The 14,531-nt window shown below is 39.3% G+C and overlaps 1 protein-coding gene across 2 annotated transcripts in view; it reads left to right on the forward strand.

Moving 5' to 3' along the window:
- TXNRD1 (thioredoxin reductase 1) overlaps nucleotides 1-12,532 on the forward strand; it is a 61,123-nt gene extending 48,591 nt beyond the window's left edge. For both annotated transcript variants that reach the window (XM_034403852.3, XM_087873794.1), the window contains 5 exons: nucleotides 1,981-2,137; nucleotides 2,516-2,623; nucleotides 4,490-4,585; nucleotides 6,978-7,112; nucleotides 11,791-12,532. In XM_034403852.3, coding sequence (XP_034259743.2) covers nucleotides 1,981-2,137; nucleotides 2,516-2,623; nucleotides 4,490-4,585; nucleotides 6,978-7,112; nucleotides 11,791-11,859 — 565 coding nt within the window. In that variant the 3' untranslated portion in view covers nucleotides 11,860-12,532. The remainder of the gene's footprint in view (nucleotides 1-1,980; nucleotides 2,138-2,515; nucleotides 2,624-4,489; nucleotides 4,586-6,977; nucleotides 7,113-11,790) is intronic.
- Nucleotides 12,533-14,531: the final 1,999 nt, after the last annotated feature.

Here is a 14,531-nt window from a genome sequence, read left to right on the forward strand (position 1 = left end):
CCAAGATTCTTTGTCTTTTGTGTGGTTTGGGATGTGTGTATGTTAAAGTGGGAAAAAGTTCACATATCCCTTAAGTGAACATAACCCTTAATGTCTGGATTACATGTAGGCTGTGGATTATACACCAAAGATATACAGGAATCTCAGAAATCTCTAATCCAAATAGCAGTTGAGATATAGTCATATATAGTTTCAATGAGGCTTATCTACCCATCTATGAGATCATATCTATTATAAGTATCACATTACTTATAGGAAGCAATCTTCTCTTGAGTCAGAATTTTGCTCCATCCAGTGGCATCTGCAGGAAGTGGTCAAAATAGGCAAGTGGTAGATGTGGCATCATGATGCTAACCCTGCCCCTTTTGTGTGAATGTTACACCCTTAACAAAGGAGGCAAGGCTTACATTGTGATACTATGCTCACTTTGTTGCCTAATTTTACAGACACATGAACAGCCATGGATGCTATAGCGAATGCTGTAAACCATGACTGCAGGTATCTTTAGTATTTCAGGTAGGAAAATCAGTAACAGCCTGGTTTCTGTGAATTTGAAAAACGTGATTCTTTTTTGAGCCATGGTGGTACAGTGGTTAGAATGCAGTACTGCAGGCTGCTTCTGCTGCCTGCCGGCTACCTGCAATTTGGCAGTTCAAATCTCACCGGCTCAGCCTTCCATCCTTCCGAGGTCGGTAAAATGAGTATCCAGATTATTGGGGGCAATATGCTGACTCTGTAAACTGCTTAGAGAGCACTGTAAAGCACTGTGAAGCGGTATATAAGTCTAAGTGCTATTGTTATTTGACTATCCCTGGCTTGGAAATGGCTGCAGCCTTCAACATTATAGTTCTGCTTTTAACAGCATTTTAGGGTACAAATAGAGGTAGTTCTTGACGTATGACCACAATTGAGCCCAACATTTCTGCTGTTAAGTGAGACATTTGTTAACTGGGTTATGCCCCATTTTACGACCTTTTTGTTCACAGTTGTTAAGTGAATCACTGCAATTGATAAGTTGGGAACATGGTTGTTAAGTGAATCTGGCTTTTCCATGGACTTTGCTTGTGAGAAGATCCCAAAAGGTGATCCTCATGACCTTGGGTCACAGCAACGGTCATAAGTATGAATCAATTGCCAGTCATCTGAATTTTGGTCACACGATCATGGGGATGCTGCAAAGGTTGTAACTGTGAAAAACTGTTATAAGTCACATTTTTCAGTGCCATTGTAACTTTGAACAGTCACTAAATGGACTGTTGTAAGTTGAGGGCTACTTGTATTTGCATACAGGAAGTCCTCAACTTACAGCAGTTCATTTAACGACTGTTCAAAGTTATAACAATACTGAAAAAAATGACTTACGACCATTTTTCATACTTCTGAGCCTGGTGGCATCCCCATGGTCATGTGATCTAAATTCAGACACTCGGCAACTGACTCATATTTATGATGGTTGCAGTGCGGCGAGGTAGTGGGATCATCTTTTGACAAGCAAGTCAATGGGGAAGTCAGACTCACTTAACAACCGTGTTACTAACTTAACAACCACAGTGATTCACTTAAAAATGTGGTTGTAAAATGGAGGAAAATCCACTTAACATATGTCTCACTTAGCAACAGAAATTTTGGGCTCAATTGTGGTTGTAAGTCAAGGACAACCTGTATACGCTCTGGTTTTGTCTTCATGCTTTATTCTGCTTCTGCTTCTGCTTCTGCTACTGAGATCTGCAAAATAATAACCTGATGCAAATGCCAGAGCCAGTGAAGAGTAGCACTTAAGGGGGGTTCAGACAGGGATGTGATGCAAGAAACTGCATTCTTGTTTTGTTTGTTCGAATCACCAGTTTTTCTCTACTAGTGTTTCTCTCCAAAGTGCATGTTATGGTCCCTTTTTAATGAGGTTATGATTCTTTTAATTAGCAACCAAAACCTTGCATGTGGATCATTTTCTTTTCTCTCTCTCATCCAATCATCTTCTAGTACAGGAAAAATCCCGGTTAATAACCGGGAACAAACAAACGTGCCTTACATCTATGCTATTGGAGATGTCCTGGAAGGCAAACCAGAACTCACCCCGGTGGCAATTCAGGCGGGTCGGCTGTTGGTGAGGAGGCTTTATGCTGGAGCATATACAAAGGTAAGCCAGTGCTTATCATTATGGTTGTAAAAGCAATGGATTTGCATTTTTGTTTTAAATTTATGCACATGTTGTTGGTAGCTAACATTCATAAACTTACAGCAACAGTCCCAAGTGAAATTCTTCCAGATGTTTTGAACTACAACTCTCTTCGGACTATAGCCACCATTGCTGGTAGTTAGGGATGATGGGCATTACAGTCCAGCAACATCTGAGGAAAATAAACCGGGGAGAGTTTTAGTGGTGTTCTTTTTCTAAGTTTGTGATCGCCCTTGAATTAAATGCTCCTACTTTAAAACCATCTAATGCTCTGAGATATTATATGCTTGTGGTTCTGACAACTGTAATCTCTTATCTCCAAATATTTTTCTTTGACAGTGTGATTATATAAACGTCCCCACTACAGTATTCACTCCTTTGGAATATGGAGCCTGTGGTTACTCAGAAGAAAAAGCAATTGAAAGATATGGCAATCACAGGATTGAGGTATTTTTGGAAACTGCTAATGTAGATTATGGCTTGTTTGGTTTCTTTTCTATTTTGACATGAAATTCAGAAATGTTTTTTGCATTCCAAGTCTCCCGATGATGCCAATCAAGTGAATGATTGTTATTTACTTCTCCCTTGAGGGAAAATTCCTTCTGCACATTATATGATTGTTGCTTTTATTCTGTGTGTGATGGGATCTACCTCTATAAAACAAGCAGGGGGTTGGATCTGAAAATCAAATTCTGTGTTTTTAAAGAAAAATACCATACTGTGTGCAGAGCAGTTATCTTTTTGATAAGCAATATGGGGTCTTGGCTGGTGCCAGAGTCAGCTGGACATGGCTCAGAAAAGGGAACTCCCCCCCATCTCTCCTAGGCAGGTCTCCATGATAATCCATAATCAACTCTTATTGACTTTGTTACAAATGCCCTGGGTCCAGCAGCAGCAGCCAACAACACAGGGTCTAAAACAGTGATGGCTAATCTTTTCTTCCTCGGGTGCCGAAAGCGCACGTGTGCGTGCTGCAGCACACACCCGAGTGTCCACACCCATAATGCAATGCCCCCTGTGCCCCCCACACCCCTCCACATGTGTGCACGACCCTCTGCGCTTGCCCAACCTTCCCGCATGTGCGTGCAACCCTCCCCCATGTTCCCCCCACCCCCTGAGCATGCGTGTGTGACCCCCCCCAGCACCCCATTTTGGGCCTAGCAGGCCTCCTTGAAGCATCCTGGGACCAAAAACAGGCTGTGGGGGGTGTATCACACACCCCCGTGCATGCGCGCACGACCTAGGCCGACGCTCGCGTGCCCGCAGAGATGGTTCCACGTGCCACCTGTGGCATGCACGCCATAGGTTCACCATCACAGATGTAAAAGGTCTCCTGTAGGGGCCTGAGAATGAGCTCAAGGGCCTGGAATGTGCCACAAGGGGGGAAAAAACCCCTCTGGCTTCATCCCGTCTATTTCACTAAATTTTCCCATACCCATAGTTACTAGGATGTTGTAGCCTCCCCCACTCTCTAAAACCTTCCCCTGTCCAAATTGGTTCATGCCTATGTCTATAGACACCCCACTCCCCAATAATGTCCAGTTATCTCAGCCCAGGATGCTTCTGTTTTGTTTGTTGCAATCCCTAGTATTTCCAGTAAGCCACACTAGTTGGAGATATTGCATATTATTGTCCAACATATTTGGATGGCAACCAGGTTAGGAAAGGCTTATGTTCGTGTAAATTTTCATCGGAATTAATGGTGTGTCAGGAATCTAAGAAAGAATATCTAGATCTTCCTCATTTATCAGTTAAAAGAACAGCTTCCTTACCATTTAGATCAGTGATGGAATGTAGTGAGGAGGTGGATTCCCAGGAAGGAGGGGTGCATTCCAGAGGAGTAAATGACAATTTACTCCAGATATTATGTGCAAAAGAGAGAGGATGAAGACAACCCTTCCCTAATAGTTCATGGAGTGTATGGTACAGTAGAGTCAAATAGTATAGTACTCAGTTTGACAAGATTTTGTCTATAGGTGTGGAACACCAAAATAATTCAGCTTGGAAGAAGCCAGGCTGGGGAACTTTGGGAGTTGAAGTCCAATCATCTTTAACTGGCTACAGTTGAGAAACACTGATTTAGAGAAAGGCCATTAGTTAAGAAATGAAATGTCTCTGCCTTAACTAAGGTAGAAAAAAAATAAGTTCTTAAAATAAAAGCAACCCAGTTGCTGAACTTCCTGTAACTTTGCTCCTGTTCTTTTTCAGTAAATCTTGTTAAATGAAATGACGAAGGGTGCTGCTGACGTGAGCTTGACAGTTGGCTGAAATTCAGCATCAGTATTTATATATCATTTTTTTTTCCTTTTTCAGGTTTACCACAGTTACTTCTGGCCACTGGAGTGGACAGTCCCATCCCGGGACAACAACAAATGCTATGCAAAAATTATTTGCAATCTTACAGATAGGGTATGCCAAGAACACTTTGCTTTTTTCCTGCAAAACAATCAGCATTCTGCAGAAGGAGGAAAGGGAATGTTAATATTCATTTTGCACGCACTGTGACTCACCACCTGATTGCTTTCTCTCTCTCTCTCTCTCTCTCTCTCTCTCTCTCTCTCTCTCTCTCTCTCTCTCTCTCTCTCTCTCTCTCTAAAGTATACCTGAGATGCTAATTGAATCTATGTCATCTTCAGATCCTTAAATTGGAGCTATCTGGAGCTGAGGATGAAACTGCTGCCTTCATTTAGCAGGCATCAATGAGATCTTGAAAGTATTAGCTGGTTAAAATCCACCCGCAAATCCACTTCTAAATTATAGAGTCATTGTATAATAACACCTTGGCTAGGCTTTGCAACCATTAAATAGTATCCCTCTTTAACTTTGCTCAGTCCTTGGTTAATAGCTGGGAATGTTTTAATTTGTGAGATATAACAACAACTGGAACTCAAAATACCGTGGAACAACTATTGTATCCTGAGGCTCAAAAGCTGTTTGTGTTAGGTAGGGCAAGTGGGCCTTAATCTCTGTGGAACCTTCCCACAGTTTCCACTGCAGTTAAGTTGGACACATATTTTCTAATCTAAATCAGCTGTTCCCTTATTTGCAGTTTATCAGAAATTTGACTCCTAAATTGGATGTGATAACTTGAAAGTTTCAGGCCTGAAACCAGCAATGTGAACCATTTTACTCAGTCCTGCTGAGGGCCCCTTCTCTGATGCTGCTGTCAAAATGCAGCAGTTGGCATAAAGAGCCAGCCATTCAAAATTGCCCATTTATTCCAGGACATTTTTCCCCCCTAAAATATTAGAATATATGATATTTTAATTAAAGGAGTTGTGAAGTCCTAATTGCTCAGAAATGATTGGATTTTGATACCGTTCTGTAGCATACCTCTATTATGTCACTTTTCTTCAGTATTTCAGGAAAAACACTGAAAGTCTTAGCAGCCAAAGAAATTCTGTCTAGCCTTCCATGACATATAGTTCAGGAATGTATAATTTTTTCCAGATTAACAACCAACCTTGGTACACTACTTAAACTGTGTCATATCAAGAATTATACTCTAAAAGGAAACAGGCCAGGACAGTGGTGGGATTCAAAATTTTTTACTACCAGTTCTATGGGTGTGGCTTGGTGGCCGTAGCGTGGCTTGGCGGGCATGGCAGGGGAAGGATACTGCAAAATCTCCATTCCTTCCCCACTCCAGGGGAAGGTTACTGCAAAATCCTCATTTCCTCCCGATCAGCTGGGACTCGTGACGCAGAGAATAGATGGGGGCGGGGCCAGTCAGAGGTGGTATTTACTGGTTCTCTGAACTACTCAAAATTTCCGCTACTGATTCTCTAGAACTGGTCAGAACCTGCTGAATGCCACCCCTGGACCAGGACAAAGTATGACTTGTACCAGGAAAAAAATGACTTGTGTACAGTAGGAGTAAGGAGTTGAATCTTGACCAGAGAATCAGAACTTCTGATAAATGGTCAATCACATATGAGGGGGCAAAACTATAGAATGTGCAAGGCCAGCCCCAGGTTTGAGGTCCCTCAGATCCATATTCTTTTCTTTATTTCAAAGAATGAGGTGCTTTTTCTCATTTAGGCAAAGCCAGGGAGCTATATCCAGTATGAAATCCACTAAGACATTTCCATGTGGTAACTTAAAAGTTTTCAATAGATAATGTAACAGTCCTGTCTAAGTTCATAAAGCTGCAAGAACTGCTACCTGAGTGGGAACAGCAAACCGAGTTCCATGTTGTTTATGGACAGATTGGCTGGATTATTTGATAGAAAGCCTTTTTTTTTTCCTGAATTGGCAAAATGCATGATAAAAATTAACTGACAATTTGCTGCCCTTTCCTGATTCTGAGGGCAGACTCCATGGCTTCCAGATTTTCTATTTCTTTGTGAAATCTTTATCACCCTCAAGCCAATTGCTGTGGTTTGAGGGAGATAAAGGGTTAGGTTGAATATCCAGCCGGGCTTCTTCAAATCACATTATCTCTAAACCGTCTCACTGTCACTTTTAATAACCAAAAGCCTTTCAGGTTGAAAACAAGAGATGATGGTTAAGTGATCGTTGTTTTTTTAAAGAAATGCTTTATCTATATATCAAGTAGCTAGTAATTACTTCCTGGCTTTATATTTAGGATAAAAATGGCCTGTCATCTTTTGCATCATTTTTGGTAACTTATAAAACTTCTTAGTTGAATTAAAATATATCCTTTGTGCAATTTTCCAATTAGAATATATGGAACAGAAAAAGTCCAATGACAGTACTCTTAGGAATGAGCAATCTTTAGACAAGGTAGACAAAATAATTGACTCAGTTAAGTCCTTTTTTTGCTCCTCTTGTTCCCTAGAATCGAATTATTGGTTTCCATGTGCTTGGTCCCAATGCTGGAGAAATTACTCAGGGATTTGCAGCAGCCATCAAATGTGGAATAACGAAAGAACAGTTGGACAGCACAATAGGAATCCATCCAGTCTGTGCGGAGGTGGGTATCTGGAGCGGGTTGGCAAAAAGCCTATATTTTCATAGACATTTTATTATTTTGGAGAGCAATTTTGATAAACACTTTTTTCTTCTCCTTTACTATAATCAGTTGGCTGTCCTGCGATGGGAAAAGTGTGGAGCAGGGGTCTCCAACCTTGGCAACTTTAAGACTTGTGGACTTCAACTCTCAGAATTCTGGGAATTGAAGTCTACAAGTCTTAAAGTTGCCAAAGTTGGAGACCCCTGGTGTAGAGGAATAATTAAGGTGTTCGACTTGCACAAGGAAGTTTGAGGTTCAAGACTCCTTTGAAACTGACAGGGACCACTGAAAATGAAGGTCAATCCCCCTGTAACTGATTTAAGCTCCTGGAGAAAGTGTGGAATTGAAACCTAAAGAACTCCTCAATAACAGAACTTATGTTTTCCCTGTGAAAGCTCTTGGGTTTAATTTTTGGTATTTCAAGAGAGGTCTTGGAAAGTCTCCTATTAAACCCCTACAGAGTTTCTGTCAGTCAGTTTGATGCTCAGCTAAAAAAGGTCTTGAGTTTAGATTTGCAAGGCTTAACAGAAGTGCTTCACATTTACCTTCAAAGTTTCATGCCAGCATGAGATCCCCCCTGTAATACTGAATTGTGAATTCTCCTGTGAATCCGTGAAGCTGCAGTCTAAATGAGTCATACCTAAGTTAGTATCGACAGCAAACAAATGTCAAGAAAACACAGGCTATTCCTGATCTGAGTGTTCCTGTTACTTGCCCCAGCTCCTGCAAACTTAGCAGTTTGAAAGTATTCAAATGTGAGTAGATAAATAGGTACCACTTCGGCGGGAAGGTAACAGCTTTCTGTATGCCTTGGTGTATAGTCATGATTGGCCACAAGACCACGGAAATGTCTTCGGACAATGCTGGCTCCCTTGGCTAAGAAATTGAGATGGGCACCAGCCCCTAGAATTGGACATGACTGGACAGGGGAAACCTTTACCTTCAGCTTTATAGAGAAATTTTTAAAAAAATATTGAAAGAAGGCAGTGCTAGTATTGTTCCTAGCAGCAATACTTTTGTATTGTTGCTAGGAGGACAATATAATTATAATTAGGCACAATGGGTGTTATTTTTATATTTGGTGTACCTAATTTCAGATTTTTTTTTTTGTATTTACTGTACAATTGTTTGATTTTTGTATTGTATTTATTGTATTTAATTGTTTAATCTGTTTTAGACTTGCTGTTGAAAACTAACACTGAGTGCCAAGAAACCACAGCATGAAATCATTTCTGTTTTTATTCTTGTTGTCTTACATCTTAGACAACAGATTGTACATTTTAGACTCACCTGATTGTTTCACTGATATACTAATAGTAGGTTAAAAGAAGAAAGCACACAATCTAACCCAAGATCTTTATTTTGTTTCCCATAGAAACATCTTTAAAAGTTTGATCTGAAAAAATAATAATAAATTATTTTCTTCAAAAGGCCCTGTGTTGGGAGAAATCCAGGAAAGACCCCTAAAAGCAGAATATCTTTGCAGATGGTACAGAAGAGAGAATCATCTGGATGATTTCTCTCAACATTAAAATGGAAATATTAGTTGTATCCTTGGAAAATTACATGTTAGAGTAGCAAAAAATGGATTGAAATTATATGTGAATCTAAATGAAAACAAAAGAGAATGAATCTATTGTCTTTCCTTCTCCCCCTCCTCCTAGCAGATCTGCAAAAGTAGAATTTAAAGATGTGCAGAATTTTAGGTATGAAATTTTGCAGAACACTTCATTTTGCATTCACATAAATTAGAATGTAATTATTACACTTAAGAGAACTTTTAGCACTAGCAGTGCCAAAAATCTTTTAATAGTATTCAAAAATGAGAATAAATATTTCATAGAAATCAGTATACTGCAATAATTAATTTGGATTTAAGCAAAGTTAAATAAATGGCTATATTTAAAAAGCCAGCAGCTACTAATAATGCTATTCAAAGCCAGAGACGGAGGAAGATTTTCAGTCTGCTGAAACCTATCCTTAATATTTTCAGGTGCACTAAACTTATTTGCATGGCTAAGATATGCAGATGCTGTATCCTGTTCCTATTCATTTTCTCCAAGAGGTGGCTTTGATGCCAGCTAATTTCCTTGCTTTGAACCTTTTAGATTGAATTGTGTTTAATTTCCTGTCAACTCTCTGTATTTAGATGTCCTGGTAGCAAGGTTGCCCAGGAAATAACCGAAGACAGCCATATTTGTTGTCATTTCCTCATCAATTTGTTATCTGAGTTTAGGATTGAAAAAGCATCCTAAACACTTCCAATGCTGTGTGAAAAGCTATAACTGCTCAGACTAGTGAGCAAATCTAATCCATAAATCTAATATTTTCATAAATATCAAGGGCCATTTGCCGCAGCCTGATGTGTTCATGTGATGTTTTTGTTTGCAGTTTTCTTCTGATCCATCCAGGGCTGACCTCAAATCTAATTTCACCTCTTGGGACTATAAATTTGAGTTCTGCCACAGCTTCAGATCCAAGCATAGTGGTCCTTTAGGCAATATATTGTAGAGTCTTCTACATCTCTTAAAAAAAAAAACATAACAGTTGAAGGAAGTGCAAATAAAAATGGTGCGAGGAACATGCTTTACACAAGCAGAGCCTCATAAAATTCATAATCTTATATACACTAATCCAACTAGCCTTGCTTAGCTTCTAAGCCTAGATTAAAAAACAACAACCAGGAACTGCTCTCTTATTTGTCTTAATAGGATTAGTACTTGGATGGGAATCCAGAGGGCAGTGTTTCTCGATTTAGAGACTTTAAGATGCCTAGACTTAACTTTCCTGACTGGGGAATTCTTCCCTTGTTGAAGTCCAGCTACCTTAAAGTTGCTAAGGCTGTAAACTAAATTGGGAAGTAAACAAACAAACAAAAGAAACCAAACCAAACCAGGATGGAAAAATGCAATAGCAACCACTACCATATCATTACCAAGAAGGCAACATGGGCTTTTTTATGCAGCCACCAAACTCAAGTTTTGTGTCTTACTGGACAACCAGTTAAATATGAGCCAGCAGTGTGTGGCGGCAGCCAAAAAAGCCAACACAATCCTAAATTGCATTAACAGAGGGATACAATCAACATCAAGTGAGGTACTAATACCACTCTATAAAGCCTTAGTAAGACCACACCTAGAATACTGCATCCAGTTTTGGTCACCACACTATAAAAAAGATGTTGAGACTCTAGAAAGAGTGCAGAGAAGAGCAACCAGGATGATTAGGGGACTGGAGACTAAAACATATGAAGAATGGTTACTGGAACTGGGCATGACTTGTCTAGTGAAGAGAAGGACCAGGGGAGACATGATAACAATGTTCCAATATTTGAGGGGCTGCCCAGAGAGGAAGAGGTCAAGCTATTTTCCAAAGCACCTGAAGGCCAGACAAGGAATAATGGATGGAAAATGATCAAGGAGAGATTCAATCTAGAAATAAGGAGAAGTTTTCTGACAGAACAATAACCAATGGAACAGCTTGCCTTCAGAAGTTGTGGGAGCCTCATCGCTGGAGGCTTTCAAGAAGAGATTGGACTGCCATCTGTCAGAAATGGTGTAGGCTCTCCTGCTTGGGCAGGGGGTTGGACTAGATGATTTACAAGGTCTCTTCCAACTCTATTATCTGTTAAATTCATCTTGAAAGAAGCTTAGTTTGGCCTCACATGTTCCATATGAACTGGCAGTGATTTCCAATGACATCAGGTAGAAGTTTTCCCATCTCTATTTGTAAATGGTGGAATCTGGGACTTTCTGCATATAAAGCATATTCTTCGCCACTGAAATGCAAGACCCATATTCTCCTGTGAAATAGGGATTGCTTCTATTTGTGAGGATGCCTGAATGTCTTTTCAGATTGACACATCAGATCCTATGAGCATGAAGTTGTCCCACGTTCCCTCCCATATCCCTTAGGTCTCTTGAAAATATTTCTTAGCCAATGTTTACATTTTTAGAAAAGGAAACACTGCTCAGCCCTTGTTGATTTTGTCCACCCGAATATTTGTACACAACATATGAAAGACTCACTTGTTTCGCTGCCACACATGATGATTCTGTGTGAAGTTTGCCTTTGATAAAGCGTAATCTTCCAAAATGTTTTTAATGAGATATATTGCACTGGTTCTCAGCCAGCAAAAGCCTTTAAGACAAGGGGACTCAATTCTCTAATTTCAATGCAAATTTAAGTGGATAATCATTCCTCTACTCTAAGCCATGGGTTGTTTTGACTGACTTCCACAGATTGGTAAGTCACAAACCATGATTTACAAACCCCAATGCCTGTTTCAGACATGAAAAGATCATCCATGCAAGAAATATTAAACATGACTTAGTAATAAGTGAGTCCCATTAGTCTTTCTAAACAGTCTTTACAATATGAAGAATAGACCAAAGTATTGCATATATGAGGATCCTAAAAATCTGAAAAGTTCTCATAATAAAATCTCAGTCCAATATGCTGCTTTGGCTAATTAAAATCAATCTCAAAGTCAGACTAGTTATTTGTGGATATAGAAGGGCACACATTCACAGAGAAATGCTGCTTAGAACTGAGCAAATCAACGTAACTTTCCATATCCAGGAAAGCTTTTCTAAATCATATCCATGTCTTGTGTTTTTCTCCCCTTTTGTCTTTTTAGATATTCACTTCATTGTCAGTAACAAAGCGTTCTGGTGGAAATGTTGTTCAGTCTGGATGCTGAGGTTAAAGTCACCCGCTGTTTGCCATTGCCAAAGACTGACTTTCATCACTGTTGCAACCTTCAGAAGTCCGCAGCTGGGATGTAAGAACCATTTAAACCTGCTTTCCTTTCAGCTTCAGCCGGCAAAGGAAGCAGATGAAGAGCACTGAAAGCTGCAAATGAATTGTGATGATTGCATGGCAACTGGCATGACAGCGGGATAGGCCCATGATCAAGATGCTGCTGGCAAAGCATTGGCAAGATGCGTCTATGAAGTCGTAGCCTAAAACCAGTTTCTCTGGTAGGCAACGATGGAACAATTGCCAGCACAGCTTGAAACTTTTTCCTCTCATTGGAATAAAGAGACTTAGCTTCACTTTCATGATTTTTATAGACCCTCCATCAACACAAATCTATCTGGACTTCTAACAGAAACAAATGACCCAAGTTCTGAAGAAATAAATGTGCTTCTAATATTGAACAGCAGATCATTGTGCCCTCTCAAATTCTGTACAATTGAAAGGGATACGGTGTCACTGTTATTCCTGTTTAGAAACTCTGCTGTATCTCGGATGCTAATTACATTAAGTCATTTCGACAGGAAAAATCCTCCCCTCCTCCATCATCAAAGCAAACCATGTCTGAATTATTTATATAAAAAACTATATAGAAAGAGATCTATAAATGTGTTCCTGAAAGCTTTTCTGGTTCATAATGTTCCTTTGTGCCTTCTGAAGTACTTTTTTTTCCCTTGATGTGCTGGATATTAATGTGCTCTGTTTAAATCGACTGCATCTCATTTCCACACACATATCACCCTGTTCAATTGTGACTGAAGAAAAATGGGCAGTCTGTGGCCAGATTATTTCTGTAAGTAATCAGTTACTCTATTGCAGGATTCTCTAATCCAGGGGTCTCCAACCTTGGCAACTTTAAGCCTGGAGGATTTCAACTCCCAACAAAGCTGGCTGGGGAATTCTCGGAGTTGAAGTCCTCCAGGCTTAAAGTTGCCAAGGTTGGAGACCCCTGCTCTAATCAATTAGTTTATTGCAGGACTCTCCCGTCTCTGAGAGAATCTTAGAGAAAAAAAATGGTATTTGTCATTTCTGATATAGTCCTGTCTCCTTGGTACCTCTTAAGGGTTTCTTAAAAGAAATATTCCTTCTCCCCTAAATCTGGGAGGTGCAAAAGATCAAATCCACATATAAAGGTCCAATTAAACTGATTTATTGCTAAACAGCCTATGCCCAGGAATCTTCTTAACTAATGGTTAGTATCTGCTTGGAGTTAGATAAGGGTCCACTGAATTCAAGTGTGGGGGAGTTGAATTTTGCTGTTTGTGACTACATACGGGATTTTAGGCTGATCCCTCTTTTAATTTCACCCCCAGGTTCTGCCACTCCTCCTCCTATACAATCCCAATATAAATCAAAACTTTCTGCATAAATGATTTAAGGGCACTGTGACTTACGTTCTGAGAATGACATGTGCCTCCCTCAGCAAAGTAATGTGGGACATAGTTGCAGTGGTTTTCTTTATGTCCTGCTTCACATGTTATATTAGATCCTGGTTTGCTTAACCAATTGCAATCAGCTGGGTTCATTCCATTGCTACAGCATAAACTGATATCATAGTGACTGATTATTCAATCTGTTGAAATAAATCATTATTTCATAACATGATTCATTTCATGTTTCATAACATGAAATAATCTTTGTTATTGCAGGTCATGCGATGCTAGTTATGTGATGCTAGTCTGTTTCCATTATTCAACTGGATTGAATTTAAAGGATCTTTCTTGGATTGGCTGTTGGCTTAGGAGTCAAATTGTTGGCTCAAAATTTATTCAATGTATCAATACAGAATATGTAGTATATTATATATATTATATATATTTATATAATAGATAGATAGATACCATAATAGATCGATAGATCGATAGATATAATAGAAAATCATTATATTTTGTAAAATATATATTATATTATACAAAAATATAATATAGCATGTTCTGTTTAGTGAGAGTCCAGTGTATGCCCAGAAAGTAATCTTTATAGAGAGGCACAGAAGAGCTTAATTGCTGTACAGAGGAGTCCTAATCTTGTCTTGCTGCTAAAACTCCATTCTTAATTCCTTGCCAGAAAACTGCTAATGGTTTTAAATATAGTTTTAGGAAGTGGAGATTAGATTTACTTCTACCTTCTGTTGGTACTAATTTGATCAAGGATGTAGGTCTATGTAGCATCAGGCAGACATGCTGAAATATAGACTATTATAGCAACTTTTGGTGTTACAAATTGACTGTTGGCATTACCAAAAAGACAAGATAATGTTCACTTCCTGCTGGTGAAGCAAGGATGGAAGCAAGAAAACTGGATTATATACCTATACTAATTGATATAACTACTTCAGAGCAAGTTTCATTTAACAAAGGTTCTTAATAGATATTTCCAGTAAAAGGCCTATTGGGCTGATTTTTTCTAATCTAAGGCTAAATAGGTAATTAGCCCAAAACTGAGCCCAAAATTCCCATTGCTAAGCAAAACAGTTGTTAAGTGAGTTTTGCCCATTTTATGACCTTTCTTGCCATAGTTAAGTGAATCACTGCAAATTAGTAACATGGTTGTTAATGGAATCTGGCCTTGGGACATTGCAGCCGTCATAATACATGCCAGTTGCCAAAAGTTCAAATCCTGATC

Source organism: Pantherophis guttatus, chromosome 7 (assembly GCF_059756535.1).
Source record: "Pantherophis guttatus breed Tessera chromosome 7, ASM5975653v1, whole genome shotgun sequence".
Taxonomy (NCBI): Eukaryota; Metazoa; Chordata; class Lepidosauria; order Squamata; family Colubridae; genus Pantherophis; species Pantherophis guttatus.